Source organism: Onychomys torridus, chromosome 19, assembly GCF_903995425.1.
Source record: "Onychomys torridus chromosome 19, mOncTor1.1, whole genome shotgun sequence".
Lineage (NCBI taxonomy): Eukaryota > Metazoa > Chordata > Mammalia > Rodentia > Cricetidae > Onychomys > Onychomys torridus.
Genome location: NC_050461.1, coordinates 32,526,819 through 32,546,935, shown reverse-complemented (window position 1 = coordinate 32,546,935; position 20,117 = coordinate 32,526,819). Strand labels below are relative to the sequence as shown.

Here is a 20,117-nt window from a genome sequence, read left to right as displayed (position 1 = left end):
GGGTTTGTCTTGTGCCTACTCAACCACCACAGCAAACAGCACAAGACTTCCTGCTAACATTGGTCCAGTGGTGATGATGGTGGTGGGTGGTTATGCCATAAAACAAAGCATTTCTACAAGTCATCCAAGGCAAGGATATTTGTCCCATCCCATGCTAACTAAGTTCATTATAGCTTCTGAGCAAGAGAATATGGTAAATGATAAATTCATTTATCTGTGAGCCTCACAGAAAAATCCCGCCACCCCTGCAACACACCTGGGAACAAATAAAAGTAGTTTCTTCAGCCGTTTTGTATTCTGAACTCTTTGGTGTTGCTACATTAACTTGGGTGGGCTTTGAGCTTTATTCTCTTAGCAAGGCATGAGCTGTGTATTCAGGGCTTGGCTTGCTCTTCCCGGTATGATCAGCATGTATACAGCAGGCATATAATTAACACTAGTTGAATTATTACAGATCTGTTTCCACTTGCTCCTGTCTTTCCTAAGGAATAATACAGAAGTGACTAGTGATGGGGGGCGATGAGAACATATGATCCTAAGGAAAAACTTGGTTATGACCCAGAGTGTGGGAAATAAGCAAAACCAGGTCACTGCCTAGACAAGTACAGACCTGCTTCCCTTGCAGAGGAACAGCTAAGATGAAAAAAAAATCTGTAGGTCACGGCATCTGTTAAGGTCAAGAAGACATACCAGGCTGGGATGCTGGAGAATTACAGTGTGAGCTTCCTGAGCCCAGCTCCACTCCTAATAACCTTGAAAGAGGAGAGAACACTGGGTATGCTGTTGGTTGTTGTTCTGAGGCTCCGAACCCAGGGCCTTGTATCGGAGTGCTCTACTACTGAGCCACAAGCCTGCTCTGAAGAGCTCAGGCAAGTTACTCACTTCCATTCTCTCTAACAAGCTTTATTTGGGAAAAGAATCACTTGGGTTCATGTATATAGCAAGCATAATGTCTGTCTTACAAGCACTTCATAACATTTGGGTTTTCACTCCAGATGATGTCTAAGACGAGGCCGAGGGTTTTCAATGGCTGTGATTTGCTACTACAGAGCCGAAGGTAAAAATATCCTGTCTGTTTGACTGTTTATGTAAGTACAGATTCACAAACCAGTAAAACACCCCTCCCACTGGTGTCCTGATTTGTTTTATATTACAACAGCCCGAGTTGTCTCTGAATACCGAGCAAGCGACTATCCTCCTGCTAGCCAAGCCAAGGAGCAACCTGACAGAGGAGCCACTGTTTGCTCCTCTCTTCAGGTCAATTGTGCATTTTGTAAATGGACGGCTTTGCTATAAACTCGGCCTAGAAAGTGTCTAAAGAACCGATGCGTTTGGAGTTGGGCGCAGGCCTTCATTGTCCCGCAGGCCTAGAGCGAAAGCTATGCAAGGCATTTACCTAGACCCAAATGCCGTTGAAACAAACGCGTATTATGTTTTGTTTAAACTGGTGAGTGTCGTGGCTTTTAGGGTAACAGGCTTACTTAAAAAAAAAAGAAAAGAAAAGGAAAGAAAAATGATACATTTTTCCTTCTGGTATGTCTTTACATAAAGTCTTCCTCTGCGAGGTTAACCGATACCATCTGTGGGTGTTTGTTCCCCACTCTCTCTCGGCTTGCAGACTTGCATCTAAATCTTCACGCTGCTGTTTCCAGGCTTCTTTTCACATTACAGGGGGTGGAACACAAGAGCTAGCCCCTAGCCGGTGGCCAAACGCTGCCTCTGAGCCCCAAGTCTTCACCTCTTGCTTCCAACTCGCGTCTGAAGGCAAAACAATCCCGGAGACACGGCCCTCCCCCTGCTCGTGATAGGCTGCTGGGAATAGCAACAGCCTCTGTCACCGAAAAGGGCAAAGCCTTCGGAAATAGAAACAAAGTTGGTTACAAATCACACTGGCTTTGCCCCGAAGGTTCTCCCCCCCCCCGTCCCCGCCACCCCACCCCACCCCCGCCCCCGAACCCCTCCCACTCTGCTTTAGCATGCTGCCCATGGGGACGGTGACCACTGCTGTCAGAGCGGTGGGTCGGGGTGGTCCGGTGGCCAGGGAGAAGCTCTAACTTCTACGTGACCATGGTACCTGTTGAAAACACAGAGGGCCCCAATCTGCTGAACCAGAAGGGGAGAGAGGCGGAGACCGACGGCAGCTGCGGAGCCAGCGGCGGCCGGCATCCTGCCTGCGCGGGAGGTAAAGTGAGACCGTGGGGCCGGCTCGGGTGACGGCCAGCCGGGGCGAGCCCGTCGCCGGGAGCCCCTCGGGACCGTGCGTGTGTGGGAGTGCGGGTGCGCGCGCGTCACGGGAGCGCGCTGGGTGCGTGGAGAGAGGAACCCCGGGTTTGGTGAGACGTGGAAGTGCCCCCGGGCTGTACGTGTGAGGACTGCAAGTCTCCTTGGGACTCTAATTGGGCGTTAAGACCTGAGTTACATTGCCGCCGCTGCTGCTGCCGTGGGCTCCCATCAGTTTGCTTTACATAATGCCGTGGCAGACATACGTTCTTCTTTCTTGGAAAAGGCGGATCAGAGCCTCATTTGGGAGCACACACTTTTTCACTGATGGTCGCAAATGGACGGTGTGGAGCAGGCGGACCCTGTGAGCATCGCTTTTTTTTAAAAAAACAACCGTTTAAGTAGACATCATACCGTTATTGGTTATGGAACAACACAACTTTCTTTTTAACTTGTGTTACTCTTTGCTCCAGATGCCTCCTTTGCTTGTCCCTGCTTTCCTGGAGACTTGCCTTTCAAGATGAGATTCATTGAATACTTTTTCCTCCCCCAAGAGAATGTCAGTAGTTTTCATTGCATTATCTGTGCTAGCCTAGATGTTTATCTTTGCTTCCACGTTTACAATGGCCAAACACATATCCCAGCTTTTAAATTTCTTGGTGCTTCTTTTTATTCATCTACTTGTGTTATAAGATACCAAATACAAATGACCCTCTCCTTCCCACGATTAATACCTTCATTGGCTCCACATGCTTCAATCATACATTCCATTCCCATGCTGCCTAGTAGAATGTCACAAACAGTCACCAATGCTCAGTGACACAGAAGTCACTCATTGCCTTTCATCTGGGAATGGGTCTACCCAAGGATGTTGAAGCTGTGGGTTTGCCTGATTTGGGCACAGAATCCACAAAGCCGCCTGTGGAAGTTAAGTGGTCCCACCGCAGGAACAGAGATGCTGTCTTCTTTCCTGCCTTGCTCAGGGGCTTAGCCTGCTCTTCTCACCCCCACCCCCCACCCCGGCTAGTCAAGAATGGATCCCTGGGGCCATCTTTGAATGTAGCCCTCTCTTTCCCCAAGGCCTTGTCCGCTGACTGGAAATTCTGTTAAGAGCAGGCAAGGGGAATCAGGTTGGTGGTTAGAGAGGTCTTATCTCCAAATTCCTGAGAGATGAGCTTCAAGAGACAGCAGAGCTCTGAGGTGGTGCTGACGGAGAGCAAAGGGTCAATTAAATGGAGTCTTTGTGTCTCAGTATCATAAAGAAGAAGAAATGTAACTGCCCAGCCTGGCTTCTGCAACAACCCTTAGAAATTGACTGTTTTACCACCCACCTGTAATGTCAGTAGGAGGATTTAGGCCAACCTGGACCTGGATGACATAATGAGCCCCTGTGGTGTTCCAACACACAACACACACACACACACACACACACACACACGCACACACGCATGCACGCACGCACGCACGCACGCACGCACCGCACGCGGGCACACACACAACTTTAAGGTAGCTTTCACAGAAGGTACACATTCACAATTATCTCCTTGGAAGGTGGTGTATAGATACATATCTTGAACATATATCCAGAATTTAGTGTAAAGTGCTACTGCTTATATCATTGTAAAGAAATAATGAATACCTCAAATAAGCTATCAAATTTAATTCCAAATGAATCTTCATTATGTAGAAGAAAAAACCCTTAAGTTTTCCCTAGTATCTCAGATGGATACAGCTTTGGGTTTTGTTAGATATAGTTTACATTTAGATGAATATAAACCTTTTAGATTTCCCTAAATTGTCATAAGTATCTCCTGACACCTCAGAGCAATCTTACACATATATGTATAAGTGTATCATAGAACCATGCTGTATGGCATTAAAAAATCACCTAATGTTTCCTTCTCTAATATTGGGATTATATTTTAGGTCATTTTAATTAAGAGGTTGATGTTTATTGAAACATTTACCAAGCGTTCCTTTTGGCGTCTTTATATTTCAAACTCATAATAATTTCTTTTACCCGGGAAATTCAGAGTATTTTAAATATGCTTGGCAGCTATAAGCATAGTTCTGTATTAAAGTTTTTCTATATTCCTGGGTGGAAAAAAAAAAGCAAGAGAAAAGGGGACTAGGTTATATAACCCAAGCTAAGGTGCTTAAACCATGTAAGATACTGAAAAAGCAAATAACAACAAACACAAAAAGACCACAAACTCTCAGCTCACCCACCTGTACCCCAGTGCTCCTGCACACATGGAAAGCATTTTGGCAAGTCAACTCTTTAACTAAAAAGGGTGCTTTGGGGGCTGGAGAGATGGCTCAGAGGTTAAGAGCACTGGCTGCTCTTCCAAAGGTCCTGAGTTCAATTTCCAGCAACCACATGGTGGCTCCCAACCATCTACAATGAGATCTGGTGCCCTCTTCTGGCATGCAGGCAGAACACTGCATACATGATAAATAAAAAGGGTGTCTTGTCTTGATGAATGGACGCTAATGAACTTCATTGTTCTTCCAAGAAGCCATGACTCAAAGTGAATACATTGTCAGTAAAATTTACAGCGTTCATGGACACATTCTAATTGACCTTCTGAAGGAGGGTCAAGTTCAATTTCAAATCTGGATGCCTACACCTGTTGACAGATACAGGTGAAGGGAGACTATGCAGCCAGGGCATCTTCACAGGGTGGAAGGGGGAAGTTTCCAGAGGCTGGTATGGAACTAACTTCAGAGATTTCTTGGCTAGGAGCTTTGATCTCTGCTCCTTCAACCTCAGCTCCCATGCTTTCCTTATTTTGACATCCAAATTCCTGGCCAGAGAGAGGTCTGGAAGTCTCCTTTGTCTCATCAACACTGGTTTTCATCTCTCTCTGCCTAAAATGGTCAGAAACCAAGAGTCATGTTGGTCGTATAAGTTCAGGTTGTTAGCACTGAATTGAATACTCTGGAACTGACCAACGCAGGACTGGACTCACAGACCCTCTGGAGGGTCTGCTGTTCATCCCTCTGAAGATATCAAAGCCTGGGACTTCAAAAACACTTCCACCCCGAGGAGCTGTTTTTAAAGATTTTAAAGCTGTGAGTGCTGAGATAATGTGTGCAGGTAAATAAGACTGTCCCCAGTGTCCCCTCAGGCTTAGCCTAATCTGGAACATCTGAATGCAGCTGGTCTGGCTTTCTTGGGCTGCCCACCTGGGAGTCTTCATGGAAGAAACTTGTGGGGAACCAACTCATTTCCAGGGAGGAGAGAATCAGGCCAACCAGCTGGGCTTGATGTAGACCTCTGATTGTGAGAAGATGGATTGGAACGATAGGTCTGTTACCTTGCAAAAATATAATGAGTGCCCATGAAGTACACACACTCACACCCACCCCGCCCACCCCCCCCCCACACACACTACATAAGTAAATGTAATATTTTTTTTTTTTTAAAATGACAAAATTACTGAACCGTCAAACCAGGTATTTAACAAATGGATGCCGACAGCAAATTGTGGGCATACATAAGGAAATGATAGGATTTGGGAACATTGATTTATAAAGAACTAGAGGCCTTCGGTATAAGGATCAGACCAGTTTGAAAGGCAAACACCTCCCTTTGGGGCCAGCCAGCTCCTCTTTGATGTTTTTTAACCTCACTTGGAAATCAAGCCAGAATTCTAACTTGGGACTTCAGCTAGATGTCAGGCTTGAGAAAATGGCTCCTAGAGGACTTCCTAGGAAGGGGATATTGGGATTTGCTCTACCACCAAGGCACACATAGAAAGTGGAATGCTCTTGTCCCTTTCTAAGAACAAGCTGTCACCCAGAGAGAATGCAGAGACCTTGTCCCTTTGCCACAGATCCTGGGCCAAGTGCAGCCCCAGGAGCAGCAAAGGCAGGCACACAGGCTGTGGCAGGGAGTTGGCAGACATGGCCATAGCTAGGGCAAGAACAACCAGCCAAGCCACCTGCGCAGGCCGAGACTGTGCCGACATACACCTGCATGCTGGAACTGGTTTTTATAACCAGGGTCCCTTCTGATAGGCCAGTGCCCTGTCCCAGGTGTTAAATATTACCAACATTGCCCTGCTCTTTGCCAGATTTGCCACAGTAGCTGAAGCAGCAGATTCCAGGGACGTGCTTGGTGGTAACGGACGGGACTCTCAGGTGAGCTTGGGAGAACATGCCTTATGAGTGTTCCAGTGGACACTTCTCCGTGTGCGCGCCCTTTCCCTAGCCAATGGATGTAGCTCTCAAAATACCATGGAGCAGCCTGAGCAAATACTGTGATGTGCATAATTACAAAGAAATCCACTTAAGTTGACATGGAGCTTTAGACTTGTTAGATTTTAGTTTTCTTGTACAAGTAGCCTGGGAAAGATGGCTCTTAGGGAACATTTGCTCAGTAAGAGGAACCCAAGCACTATTTAGCCTCCTCGTTAAAAACTTCTGAGAGCCCCACACAGCCCTCCATCTGTGAGCAATGAGCTTCCACAGCTGAGCTGAAGCGGCTATTTATCCAGAGTGTATGAGCAAGAACTGGTTTTATAAGATTCTGATGGTGAGTAGTCAGAGCTCACTATGTCAATTTTTCCTTGTGAACAGTCTTGGCCAGAGGAGTGCATTACCAAATACTTAAAAAGCACCAAGTTTGGGGGGGGGGGAGAAAGGGGAGAGCTGCGTAGCTCCTTCAATCTTCCCCAAGGACTCTGCAAAATACCAAATGAGGACAATTTCTCATCTTGTAGTCCCTCAAAAAATATCCAATTTCAGTTCCAGTCACAGACACCAAATGCTCTCAAAATACTTCTCAGCTGAAATGGAATCAGACGACCAGCATCATAAATCATAAACTTCTGTGAGCTCTTTCTATGTCGTTCTGGTTTGGTTTTGTTCACTGGCATCATTGTCCTTTCTACCTTTTAGCATGTTCATATGTACGTTTGCTAAATGGCTATGTCTCGGTGACATACTAGTTATTTATGTACTTTGAACAAAAGCATTAAGACTTCAATAGCTTATCACATAATCCTAATGCCAGCAGGTCCCATTGTATTTGAACAGTGACCTATTTTATAGAATTCTATCAAAGCGTTGGGGAGAAAAGTACAGTCCTTTTACTGGACTTATAGGAATTTCTTTCCCTTGATAAACAAATGCAATTTAACTTCACACTCCACTGTGGAAGATGTTTTCTCTTGAGAAGTTTGTGAGTCAGCTATTAACACTGCCCCAGGCAATAGGCAATGTCCACATAACTTCATACACAATGTTTCTGCACTTTTGTGGACCTTGGAGTTGGGAGCTATGAGGCGAGCTGATTTGGAAGCCTGCTTGAAATAGCATCTTAAGATGCTTCAGATGTGTAAGACTTTTTAAGAATGGGAGGGGGAGTTGTAATTAGGATCAATTTGCACAGCAAGAGAGCATTCCCATGCTAATAAAATATTTTATTTCCAATGGGAACTAAACTGTAGAAACCCACAAGGCAAAAAATCATAGAAAAAAATGTTATGTTATGTTATGTTTTGTTTTGTTTTGTTTTGTTTTGTAATGCAACTCCATTATTCAGGGATGTGGGTTTTCAAAACAAGGGAATTCATAAATTTATGAAAAGGCATGGTTATTATGCTGGACATAAGGCATCATTTTATTTCCTGTGATATCATGTAAGAAACTGTTTCAAGCTTTACTTTTTTTTCATAGTTTAGTAAGTATGCTTTATTTGAATGAGACTCATGTGGTGTCCATACTTGGTGATTGGTGCCAACTATCTCTTGTGTGGTTGTCTCTCTCTGTCTCTCACTGCCTTGTGCCTTGATCTCTCTTGCTAGTTCTTGAATACGTCAAATGGTTTACCCCGGTAGTTTCCTATAGTGTAATTTTGGCTGTCTGCATGTTGGTGAGTGAGTGCAGCATGTTCCTGTCCTTCCTGTGTTTACTACTCATTACTAGATGAATCTTCAGGCGCCAGCAGGTGTAGGCTCCTTCCAGTAGGACAGAGCATATCACAAGAGCTGATTTGGTTGGTAGGCATGGTTGCTGTTACCAGGCTCAGAGGTCCATAAACCCACTCTCTGTTTCCCATCTGAGGCCTGAAAGAGTTCTTTGTCCTTTGATAGGTGTCAAGTAGGTTTTGATAGGTGTCGAATGTAGCCTTTGTAGGTTTTTTCTTTTTTTGAGCAGCACCTTTCAAAAATACCCACATGATTTCATTTTACATCAATTCAGATTAAAAGGACTTCTGTGAAATGAGTATCATGGGCCAAGTACTTCAATGACAATGTCTCTTCTAACTCAATTTTTAAATTAAAAAAAAATTTTATTAGTGTTTTGCCTGTATGTATGTCTGTGTGAGGGTGTTGGATACTGGAGCTGCTATGTGGGTGTGGGAAATTGAACCCAGGTCCTCTGGAAGAGCAGTCGGTGCTCTTAACCGCTGAGCCATCTCTCCAACCCCCCACGAGATCCCTTCTAATCTCATAATGACCACTGGAGTAAGATGAACCCCATTTCACATGCAGAAACTGGGCAAAGAACAGCTGACAGATACTCCCCACATACTGCCATCCAACAGTCACTCTTGCAGCATGAGAAACTGAGTCATAGGATTTCATCCTGTGACCGAGGTCACAGAGGAAGAGAGACTCTTGACTCTTGCTGATCTTGTCAATGTCTAGCCACTAACTAATCAGGCACCCTGATTCCAGCCTGTACCTCCACTTCTGAGCCCCAGGAACCTGGAAGGGAGAGGCAAAGTGCCCTGTTGCCCATGTTATAGGGAGAGCAGGGGGCAGCGCGGGACTTCAACCACAGAATCCTGGATCTTGATCAATCATATAACCAGCACTCTTTCAACTTCCTGACCTGCCCAATCCAGAACTGGGGGTTAAGCTCATCCAAAACTTGACAGCATTCTATTTCAGAGAATTCCCTTAGTTTCATGTTCATATATATATATATATATATATATATATATATATATATATATATTTTTTTTTTTTTTTTTTTTTTTCCTTTACAAAATTTTACGTTCTTGGGCTGGGTAAAATGAGGACCTGGGCTAAATTCCCAGCATCCATGTAAAAATTCCCAGTTCTGTGGCATGTACTTGTAATCCCAGCACTGGGGAGGTGGAGGATCTCTGGGGTTTGCTAGCCAGCTAGTCTAATCTAAATGTGAGATCCAGGCTAATGAGACCTGATCACGAAGGGCATTCCTGAGGATGACAGCTGGGGTGGTCTTATGGCCTCTACATGCACCTCCTGCCACGCTCTCCCCCCAAGCCTGTGCACATGCAGAGGCATGAAGGATATCATAAATTCATAAATAACACATATTGTTTTACCCATCAGAGCTCTGAGCTGACTGACAGTGCTTGCAAAGTTCTGAATAATTCATAATAGGTAGGAATTATGCCTCTCTATATTATAGCATGACTATCAGAGATGCTGCATATATAGCAAAAGGATTGTCACCAGTGGTATCCTGGGAAACTCAGTGCTCACTGGAGTCACCAAGGCTGGTGGTACTGACCATCGAGATGAGCTTTGTTTACCATCTGTGCCCAAGTCAGGGCTACACATGGTATGCATGTGATTGGTCAATGCACAGGATGAATAAAGAAGGGCTTGTTGGCCGGGCAGTGGTGGTACACGCCATTAATCCCAGCACTCGGGAGGCAGAGCCAGGTGGATCTCTGTGAGTTCGAGGCCAGCCTGGGCTACCAAGTGAGTTCCAGGAAAGGTGCAAAGCTACACGGAGAAACCCTGTCTTGAAAAACCAAAAAAAAAAAAAAAGGGGGGGGGGGCTTCTTGGAGTCAACAAAAGAGGATTTGCATTCAGAAATGTACTGAGCATGTACTGTATGAGAGACACATTCTGTGATGCTTCAAGGTAAGAAAGGATCTAGCACAGTACCCCTGCCTATGGATTTTTAACAACTCATCTAAAATATAAAAGTTATGCATGGCCTAATGTCATGCTGAGCAACTAGGGACTGTTGGACAGTGGACCTGTCTTTTGATGTTAGATATACAGATGTTCTTGTGATATATTTGTCTACAGTTCTGTGGTGTGTGTGTGTGTGTACACTTTTTTCTATTTTTTTTTCAAATTTTTTTCTTTTTTTTTCTTTTTGGTTATTCGAGACCGGGTTTCTCTGTAGCTTTGGAGCCTGTCCTGTAACTCTCTCTGTAGCCCAGGCTGGCCTCGAACTCACAGAGATACACCTGCCTCTGCCTCCTGAGTGCTGGGATTACAAGTGTGCGCCACCACCACCCGGCAGTTGTTGTTGTTGTTGTTTTTTTTTTTTTTTTTTTTTTTAAGTAAGAACAACTATCTTTCTTTTTTGGATGCTGTATAGTTGTCACATGGGTCTAAAATTTACTCTGTTAAACAATTATTTAAAAACTGACCAGGTCCAAGGCCGTGGTCTAGAGCTCCAAATCAGAAGCAATAAAGAAGGGGTATCATGTCCCCCAAACAAGTAGAGAACAATGACAGAGACTCTTGATGTCGAGATACGCACGCGCATGTGCGCACACACGTATACATTTAAAAAAAGTGTAACTGCAAACTGAAGCCAATAGTTTGTAGAGCCTTCTAACTGGAGAGAATAAGTCAGCTAGAAAACTGGATCAAAGAGGATGGCGCACTCAGGGAGTGGCAAGGATTTCCGTTTGGTGGGAGCAGCAGGTCTGGAGCAGGGAAAGAAGTCAGCAGAGGTATCTGGAGCTGCAGGCAAGGACTGCAGGGGAACTTGGACAGACGCAACTCCTGGGAGACAGCCTACATCAGTTTAGAAAAGCCCAGCGGAGTGACTTCAAATTCTCCAGCTCTCCAAGGTCACCATACTTTCAATAGGAAAGTCAAGCTGGGCTCAACCCCCCATGGTTCCATCCTCAAGCCTCCAGCCCTCAGGCACACAGTCTCTGTGGGACTGTGACTTTTCTGACCACGCCCCACCCCACTCCCCGCGCCCCAACTTTGTTTTCCCTGATTTCTTGCCCTTCCCTTACAGCTGCAGAATTTTGGTTTGATCCTCACTATAGCTTATAAGAACACTGTAGCCTTTCCCTTCCCGGTTCTCAGATCCCAGCCACATAGGCTCTGCAGAAATTGATGAGCTCAGCAGACTATCATGCAGGCACATTCTTAAAACTGTTGTCACAGCCACTGCAGGGCATTTATTGCAAACTTGTTGTTTTAAAATCTTCAGGCCAGTCCCTCACCAAATTATACCCTTGGCTTTTTTTCCCACAAGTCCCTGCGAACTGACAGTGTGTTCTAGCCTTTTCTACCACTGCACCTAGGTCTTGGACTTTTAGCCCTTCTTTATTGATGCCTCCCTGTTTCTCTCTCGAGATTTTCCCTTCTCATATGAAGTATCTGGGTCCTGTCTCTCTTTGTCTCCCTGGCCCATCTGTCCATTGGCAGAATCCCCCATGAGCCCCTCGCTCTCTCAAGGCCTATGTGACCACCCAGTCCTAAATTTTAGAAAAGATGTCTCTCTAAAATTGCTCCCATTATAGGATTATATCATTTATGTTCTTCCCATGTTTAAAGATTTACAAAGCACAAAAGGAACAGCACGCCTTTAATCCCAGCACTCGGGAGGCAGAGGCAGGCAGATCTCTGTGAGTTCGAGGCCAGCCTGGGCTACCAAGTGAGTTCCAGGAAAGGCACAAAGCTACACAGAGAAACCCTGTCTCAAAAAACCAAAAACAAACAAACAAACAAACAAAAAACCCACAACCAAAACCAAACAAACCTGTTAACTAGTCCCTCATGGGAATTCTTTATTAGACAGTATGGACTTTCAAACATCCCTATCTTACCATGGCTCCCGGCGAGGCAGGACGGCTGTGGGGATGTTTCTGTCAAATTCCTCTTTTTTTTTTTAAGATTTATTTAATCATTGTGTATACAGAAGAGGGCGCCAGATCTCATTACAGATGGTTGTGAGCCACCATGTGGTTGCTGGGAATTGAACTCAGGACCTCTGGAAGAGCAGTCAGTGCTCTTAACCTCTGAGCCCTCTCTCCAGCCCCTGTCAAATTCCTCTTAACCATCTGTTGAAACCCGTGTAGACACAGAAACACAGGCAAGTAGCTGGAGCACTGGAAACCAGACACAGCTGTCGGTGAGTAAGGTACCACACTCAGTAACAGGAAGACGCGACACTGACATGAGCCCAGGAGAGACACGCTGGACTCCTCGAGGTCCCACCGGACGTCTCCATGGTGGAAGGGTCAAGGAGAGCAGCTCCATAGGAACTGACTTCTCCAAGCTTCTGCCCACAGCCCAGCTCTTCCCCCACAGCCCAGCTCTTCCCTTTTTCATCTCTCTGATTTTCAGGACTTCCTCAAGTCTGGCTGGGGCCCCGGAGAGAGCATCTGTGCTTTAAAATAGGCAGGCAGGGGGAGGCAGGGATAGGCAGGGGGAAGCAGGGATAGGCAGGGGGAGGCACGGGGAGGCAGAAGAAAGGGAAAGGAAGGCAGGGGAGGCAGGGGGAGATATGGGAGGCAGGGGGAGGCAGGGGAGGCAGGGGTGGTGGAGGAAGGCAGGGAGAGGGAGTCGGGGAGGTAGGGGGAGGTATGGGAGGCAGGGGAGGCAGGGTAGGCAGGGGTGGTGGAGGAAGGCAGGGAGAGGGAGGCAGGGGGAGGTAGGGGGAGGTATGGGAGTCAGGGGAGGCAGGGTAGGCAGGGGTGGTGGGGGAAGTCAGGGAGAGGGAGTCAGGGGAGGTAGGGGGAGGTATGGGAGGCAGGGGAGGCAGGGGAGGCAGGGGTGGTGGAGGAAGGCAGGGAGAGGGAGTCAGGAGGAGGTAGGGGAAGGTATGGGAGGCAGGGGGAGGTAGGGGGAGGTATGGGAGGCAGGGGAGGCAGGGGGAGGTAGGGGAAGGCAGGCAGAGGGAGTCAGGGGGGAGGTATGGGAGTCAGGGGGAGGTATGGGAGTCAGGGGGAAGCAGGGGAGGCAGGGGAGGCAGGGGGAGGCAGGGGGAGGCAGGGGAAAGCTGAGGAATCACTGGAGACACCAAACCCAACAGAGGCATCTTCATTGACTACATTTGGAATTGAAATAAATTTCTTGATGTGTTAAGCCCCAGGTTTTCAGGTCTCAGGGTTCTTATAGTAAAAAGGCATCATAACTGGATTGTGAATTAAAAAATAATAAAAAAAATCAGAAAATCTGGTAATTGGCCAGTACATTCCAAATACAATAGAGAAGAATGAGGTTTTTTCCTCACTTACCAGAAACAAATTTTAGAAACATATTTTTGTTCTCCAAATAATTTCTAAATTTTTTTTAATTTTTATTTTATATGTATTGGTGTTTTGCCTGTGTGTATGTCTATGTGAGGGTGTCGGGTACCTTGGAACTGGAGTTACAAATACTTGTGAGCTACCATGTGGGTGCTGGGAATTGAACCCGGGTCCTCTGGAAGAGCAGTCAGTGCTCTTAACTGCTGAGCCATTTCTTCAGCCCCTCTCAAAGTAATTTTTATAACGATGAATTATTAAAAAATTAATGGACAACCTTAATTAGGTGGCTGTTTAACTATTACTAAATATCTGAGGCAGGCCAGCTTTATTTGTTTAGGTTATGTTTTTAGAGGCTGGAAGTTCAAGGCTGAGGACCTCCCCTTAGTCTGGTGAGTTGTGTGGATCCAAAGGTTATAATGTTGGCAGCACATGTAGTATGGGGGAAAAAAAATCCTGTAACAAACTTGAAAGTCAAAAAGAAACACAAGGTCAGGATCAGGCATGTGTAAGAACTTGCCCACACCAAAGCTCACCCAGGAGTTGTGTGTGGCCGTGCATGCCTGTAAGCCCAGCATTTGATACATGGAAGCAAGAGGATCCAGGAGTTCAAGGTTATCCTTAGCTACAAACTATGTATGAAACCAGCCTGGGCTATGTGAGACTCTATCTTTAAAAAAAAAAAAAAATGAAGAAAGGGAGGGAGGGACGGACGGAGGGAGGGAGGGGGAGAGAGAGAGAGAGAGAGCGCGAGCGCGCGAGAGAACCAAAACCAAAAACACCCGTTCTACAATATCAGTATTCTCTCACATTGACAAGGTCTCTTGTGACCTAAGGACCTCCTACTGGAATAACCACCTCCTGCATTACTGCACTGGCATCAGCCCTCCAACATATGTACATTTAAGGGACTAACAACATTCAAACCATGGCAACATCTGGTGAGGATGAGTGGGCAGAGGTGAAGACAGAGCTGGTGAACCGGAGGTGAGAATTGGCCATCACGAGGCATGTAGAGAGCGGAAAGAATAAAACCCCACAGAAGACTGATTTTCTGAATCCATGATGTGGTAGAAGAAAACAGTTAGAGGGGATAGGTACAAAGATAGACATGGAAGAGAATAAGAACATGTGTAAGTAATATATAATATGGCGGGAATATAGTAGAAGAACTGTTTTCTGAGCAAAAGGACTCAACAAGTACGTGGAAATTTTCACAAAAGCAAACATCTCGGCTTATCCTGATGAAGCTGTGGAAGGAAGGAAAGGAGACAAGAGGGAGGAAGAAGGAAAGGAAGTTACACTTCCAGCCACACTGGACGGGATAGTCAATACCACAGTAAATCCAAATGTAGGCAGGTACTAAGCTACAAGTGGCAAACAGTACCTACCTCTCTTGCCAATAGAATAGAGAGAATATTCGTTTCCAGAAAGGATACCAGTGAACGTACCACCACGTCGAACCTGGGATTGGAAGAACGAAGAAGCAAGCAATGTAGCGCTCTCCTCCTTCCTGGAAAAGTCAATCTACGGTAGCTGTCGAAGGAGGTTGAGTTTCCGTTGGTCTGGATTTTGCTGTGTGCTAAAGAGACTTTTAGAGGTGTAGGTAAGGAGAAGGCCTGTAGGAGTTAGATGTAAAGCCAGTGCCCAATATGTACCGCCACAGGATCACCACACATACCACAGGACCCAAAGGCAGCAGCATCTTGGGGCTTAGGAACTCTACACTACAGGTCTCCGTGGAAGTGGTCTCTAAAAGTTTGTGTACGCTCAGCCTCTGGGAGTTCATGTGCCACAGACTTCCGGCTAAGCCAGACTCCTTCCATTGTGAGCCATCCTAGGTAGGGCCTCTATGCCGAGGCTATGTAACCTCTTGCTGTCAGCATTTCTGGCCTAAGAAGGGAAGTCTGGGAGCTTCTGAAGAAGTGGAGATAGATGAGCTACAGCCTCAAAGATGAATAAGATTTCCTGGAACACAGAGCAAAGATGAACACTGATGGTTTGTGAGGGATGGTGTAGTGTGAAGAGCCACACCAGTCTGGGAAAGAATGTCGAAGTTTCTGGAAGCAGTAAATGATGTATAACTGGGCCAGAGCATTTGCTACTTGGAGAGGGATGTAGAATTTGAAAGCCTGGACCCTGAGAGGGAACTGCGAGCCGCAAGTGTGGGCAGGCCGGCCGGCTGTCACACAGGACAGGCCTCCACATGAGTCTCATGTTATTGCAATACAGATACACACAAGACTTTAGAGTCCCCACAGTGGTGTGATATTAACAAGCTAATAATTGTTCTGAAATGTTTTGGAAATGCCGGCAGTATGCTAGTCAGATAGCAAGCAGGTATGTAATTATAGAGTTCTGCATGTGAGCTGTATGTAATGCTGCAGTGTGAAGGGGGAAATGGAGGTAGAGCGTTTTGCGGTGCTGTTTCTATTCAGAATCAGCAAACCCTGATCGTCTTACCAGGTGCAGAAGATTAGGAGTGAGACCAGAGAAGCGTGGCGAACAGGGCTTGGCCTTCAAGTTAACTTTTCCGCCTAAACGTGAGGGTGCATTAGGTCCAGGAAGCAGCGTGTCTCATGAGACAGGCCGGCGGAGATTTCTTTGCACAGAGGGGCTGCCCAAGGCGGCAGAATGCAGCTAAGCAGGGTAGCATCAGCACTAAAGAGGGTCCTCCGAGGGGTGGGGGTTGGGGCTCTTGAGGTGGCTGTTGAAAGATGAGTTGGGATCAAAGGCACCCAGGACGAACAGGCATAGAAAGCCGTGAACACAAGGCTCAGGCTGCTTGAGGGGTAACGGCAAGCTTTTCTCGAACAATGCATGGAGGAGGGTTCCTTAAATCTGAGAAGCTTTCACAGTTGGTCAAGCTGTATAATCACCTGGCTGCTTGCCAAGGAAACCTGTGTGTGCCTGCTTTTCAGCCCTCGGTGGGATTTAGTGAGGTGGCAAGTAGCTATTGTGTGCCCATTATGTACATACGCCGGGATTGGCATCTGGGGAAGAAAGGGAAGAGGAAAGCGGGCAGAAACTCAAATATTGTGGAAAACGGAGCATCCCGTGTGGAGAGTGTGGGCCACAGTCATGGTTTCATGTGACTCACGGCCGAGCAGAGACAGTGAGGCTATTGTTGTGGCAGCCAGAGCTGCTGTCCCCTGCCCAGTGCCGCCTGTCAGCTGGCTGTGTGTGTTAGAGCTCCTTTGCATACGGCTTCTTGATTGTGACCACCTCTTCAGAGCACCTTGGGAAGGACTCCTCTCCGCATCAAAAGGCATCAAGACTTTTCCAGTGCAGGTGTGGGCCTTCCAGCAAAGTAGCCAGAAGACACAGGGACGAGCATAACCCAACAGCCTGCGGGGGGTCTCCATAGTCCCCATGTCTGCCATGAGTTTTCTACCCTCCGCTTGCCTCAACTTAGAAAGCTGAGAATTCCCTGTGGCACTTTCATGGAGAACAACAATGTGAATGAAGGGAACCGGGAAGCAGGGCCGTGACAAAATGCTTTGGGATGCTGGCAGCCAGCTTTTAACTTGACCCCAGGGAATGGTTTTTGTTATTGTTGTTGAGGTTTTGTTTTTGTATTAATTTTGGGTGTTCTTCTTCTCTGCCCTAGCCCTGGCTACTTCTCGAACCGTCCACCTGCCCCCAAACTCTTCCATTTGTGTTTTGACAAACACAGACTCTGTCTCCTGCCATCACCTCCGGCTACATCCAATTTTGTTCTGTTCATGGCCAGAGCTCTTGGAAAAGTTCTGTCTACTTCCTGGCATCTATAGGCTAACATTTTGTTCCTATCATCATCATTAGCCAAAAGTAGGCCCAAAGAGAGGCCACTCTGTGTGTCTCTTCATGATTTGATGTGAGAAAGCAGTACCAGGAAATGTTCTCTGCTGGAAGTCTTGAGAAGTCATGGGTGGCCATCTTGAAAGCATTATTTATACACTGAACGAGTATTCCAAACCCAATGGGATAGCCTCAGGATTGAACTAGAACATTAGTTGTCATAGGTCCTGCAGTAAGGTGAAGATAACAGTTTGGGCTAGTGCACCTTGAAACACACACAGTGGGGACAATTCAGATTTTAAACAACTAAGTCCCTGGTTCTTCCCACCGTTGGAAGCTCTCCCCACACAGGGCTGAGGTCATAGAATAGCCTACTGCAAGGTTTTATCCTTTTAATGGCAAATTGGCCAGAGATAGACAAAATAGAAAGAAGGGCCATGAGAGAATAATACGCCGTGATGTACACAGGTTAAAGTAAAATGTTTCAACAATTCATAGAGAAATGCTATCATTATTCCCTGCACAGTTATCCTCAGTGTTCCAGGTCTCAAGGACATTGACAAACCGGGATGGCTTCCAGACCCTCTCTCTATACATATTCCTGTTTCTCAGTATTTTGTGCCCTGGCTAAGGAAAGAGACAAACAATCCAAGTGTAGAAAGTAGCAGCAGGAGCCAGGCCCCTCTTCTGTAAGGAGTTCTTCCCAGGCCAGACCACCCAAAGCTGCTACCCGCTCCATCCCCTGCAGAGCATCAGCGGAGGGGGCTCTTGAATCACCAGAAGCCCCCCTTGTAGGAAAACACTCTTTTCCATCTACCAAAGGGGAAAGCAAGGAAGGGGATGATAGCAGCGATAATCTGTTCCCCAAGTCATCTCAGCTGTCAATTTCACTACCTGCTACCCGTCCCTGCGATCACCCTTGTTGCTGCCTCACCTAGGCTGCCTCCAGAGTTTCATTCTCCAGGGTTACCAGTCGCATCCATCAAAGGCCAGTGACCAGCTGACAAACACACGCATACACACAAGTCCACGTCGCAAGCACAGCTAAAGTCAATAATGGCAAAAGGAAGCATGGGTAATGGAATGTGCTTGGGCTGGCAAGACACCTCAGCAGGTAAAAAGCACTTGCCACACAACCTAGATTCCCGAGTTTGATCCCCATATCTCAAGATGCAAGGAGAGAACTGACTCCCAAGAGTTGTCCTCTGTTCTTAATATTTGCACATACCATATTTCCTAACACACACACACACACAGAGACAGAGAGACAGAGAGACAGAGAGACAGAGAGACAGAGGGACAGAGGGACAGAGGGACAGAGGGACAGACAGAGAGAGAATACACCCATACTTATCCAGTTATGAGGATTTCACCTGATTCACTTTGCAGTAGAGAAATTTACTGATGGGAATATTTAAGACTACCTGGGGAAAAGGTGTGTGTGGAAACTGAGGACATAAATGGATCTGTAAGAGCCTAAGTCATTTTGTAGATGGTAAAACAAAACAAACATAATAAATAAGAGAAATGTCGCCAGGTGGTTAAATTTCTTGAAGGCCAAGACCATATTTGTTTTATTTCATGGTGTGTGTGTGTGTGTGTGTGTGTGTGTGTGTGTGTGTGTGAGAGAGAGAGAGAGAGAGATAGAGAGAGAGAGAGAGAGAGAGAGAGAGAGAGAGAGAGAGAGAATGTATTTGTATGTATTTTGGCACCTAGAAAAGTGCCTGCTAAGTAATAGTGCTTAATAGTTATTTTCTGATTAAATTAATTACTGATTCAGTTTTAATCTAATGGTTTAATCCTTATAAGTTACCTTTATTTGATGTGGATTATTTTATTCTTATTCTCTCATCTTACTATTCATGGCTTTATTTGTTTATTATTTATACACATAATCTTTGTAGCCCAGGTAGACTTTGAATTCTCTATGTAGCCAAGGATGACCTTGAATTTCTGATCATCTTGCCTATACCTCCAGAGTGCTAGGATTATAGGCATGTGCACCAAACTCAGTTTTTATGTGGTTCTGGGGATTGAACCATGGGCTTTGAGCATGCTAGGCGAGCATGCTACCAACTGACTTTCAACACCAGCCTCTATTTATTTATTGATTTTTAGTTTTCCACTTTACATATTCCACTAAATACCTTGGCTGTTTGTGATGTGAAGTGACTGGATCCCCTTAATTTGACCTGTTTATTTCAGGAGAGCAGAATAGTTTTTCGGGTTTTTTTTGTTTGTTTGCTTATTTTTGTTTTGTTTTGTTTTTGTCTGTTTGTTCATTTGAGACAAGGTTCCTCTATGTAGGAACTAGACCAGGCTGACCTTGAACTCACAAGAGATCTGCCTGCCTTTGCCTCCTTAGTGCTGGGATTAAATGCACTCAACACCATGCCCAGGTTGAATAGCTTTTTTAAAATGGCACCCTTCCAAACCCAGGCAGAGTAAAATGGCCTTCCCTCAGCCTGTGCTAGCTGTGCCCACGTACTTGTTCCCAGCCTACCCAGCTCAGTTTTACTGCTTTTACACAATTGTTCCTGGCCCTTGTGTTGGAGGTCTCAAGGTCCCCAGTCTTAGCCCCACCTCTTCCCCTGTGTTCTGTCTTCCTAAGTGATCTCACCCATTCCCTTGCTTTTAAACACCACATTTGCTAATCTCTCCAGCCTTGATCTGCCCCGGGGTGCTTCAGATCTACAGGTACTCAGTTTCCCTCTTGGACATTTTTGTTTGTTTGTTTCAAGACAGGGTTTCTCTGTGTAGCTTTGTGCCTTTTCCTGGAACTCACTCTGTAGCCCAGGCTGGCCTCGAACTCACAGAGATCTACCTGCCTCTGCCTCCTGAGTGCTGGGATTAAAGGCGTATACCACCACTGCCCAG

The 20,117-nt window shown here is 46.1% G+C and overlaps 1 protein-coding gene across 1 annotated transcript in view; it reads left to right on the top strand.

The window, feature by feature from the left end:
* Window positions 1–1,943: 1,943 nt before the first annotated feature.
* The window catches only part of Slc2a12 (solute carrier family 2 member 12), a 57,523-nt gene continuing 39,349 nt past the window's right edge, over window positions 1,944–20,117 (top strand). The window contains exon 1 of the mRNA XM_036168673.1: window positions 1,944–2,182. Coding sequence (XP_036024566.1) covers window positions 2,068–2,182 — 115 coding nt within the window. The 5' untranslated portion in view covers window positions 1,944–2,067. The remainder of the gene's footprint in view (window positions 2,183–20,117) is intronic.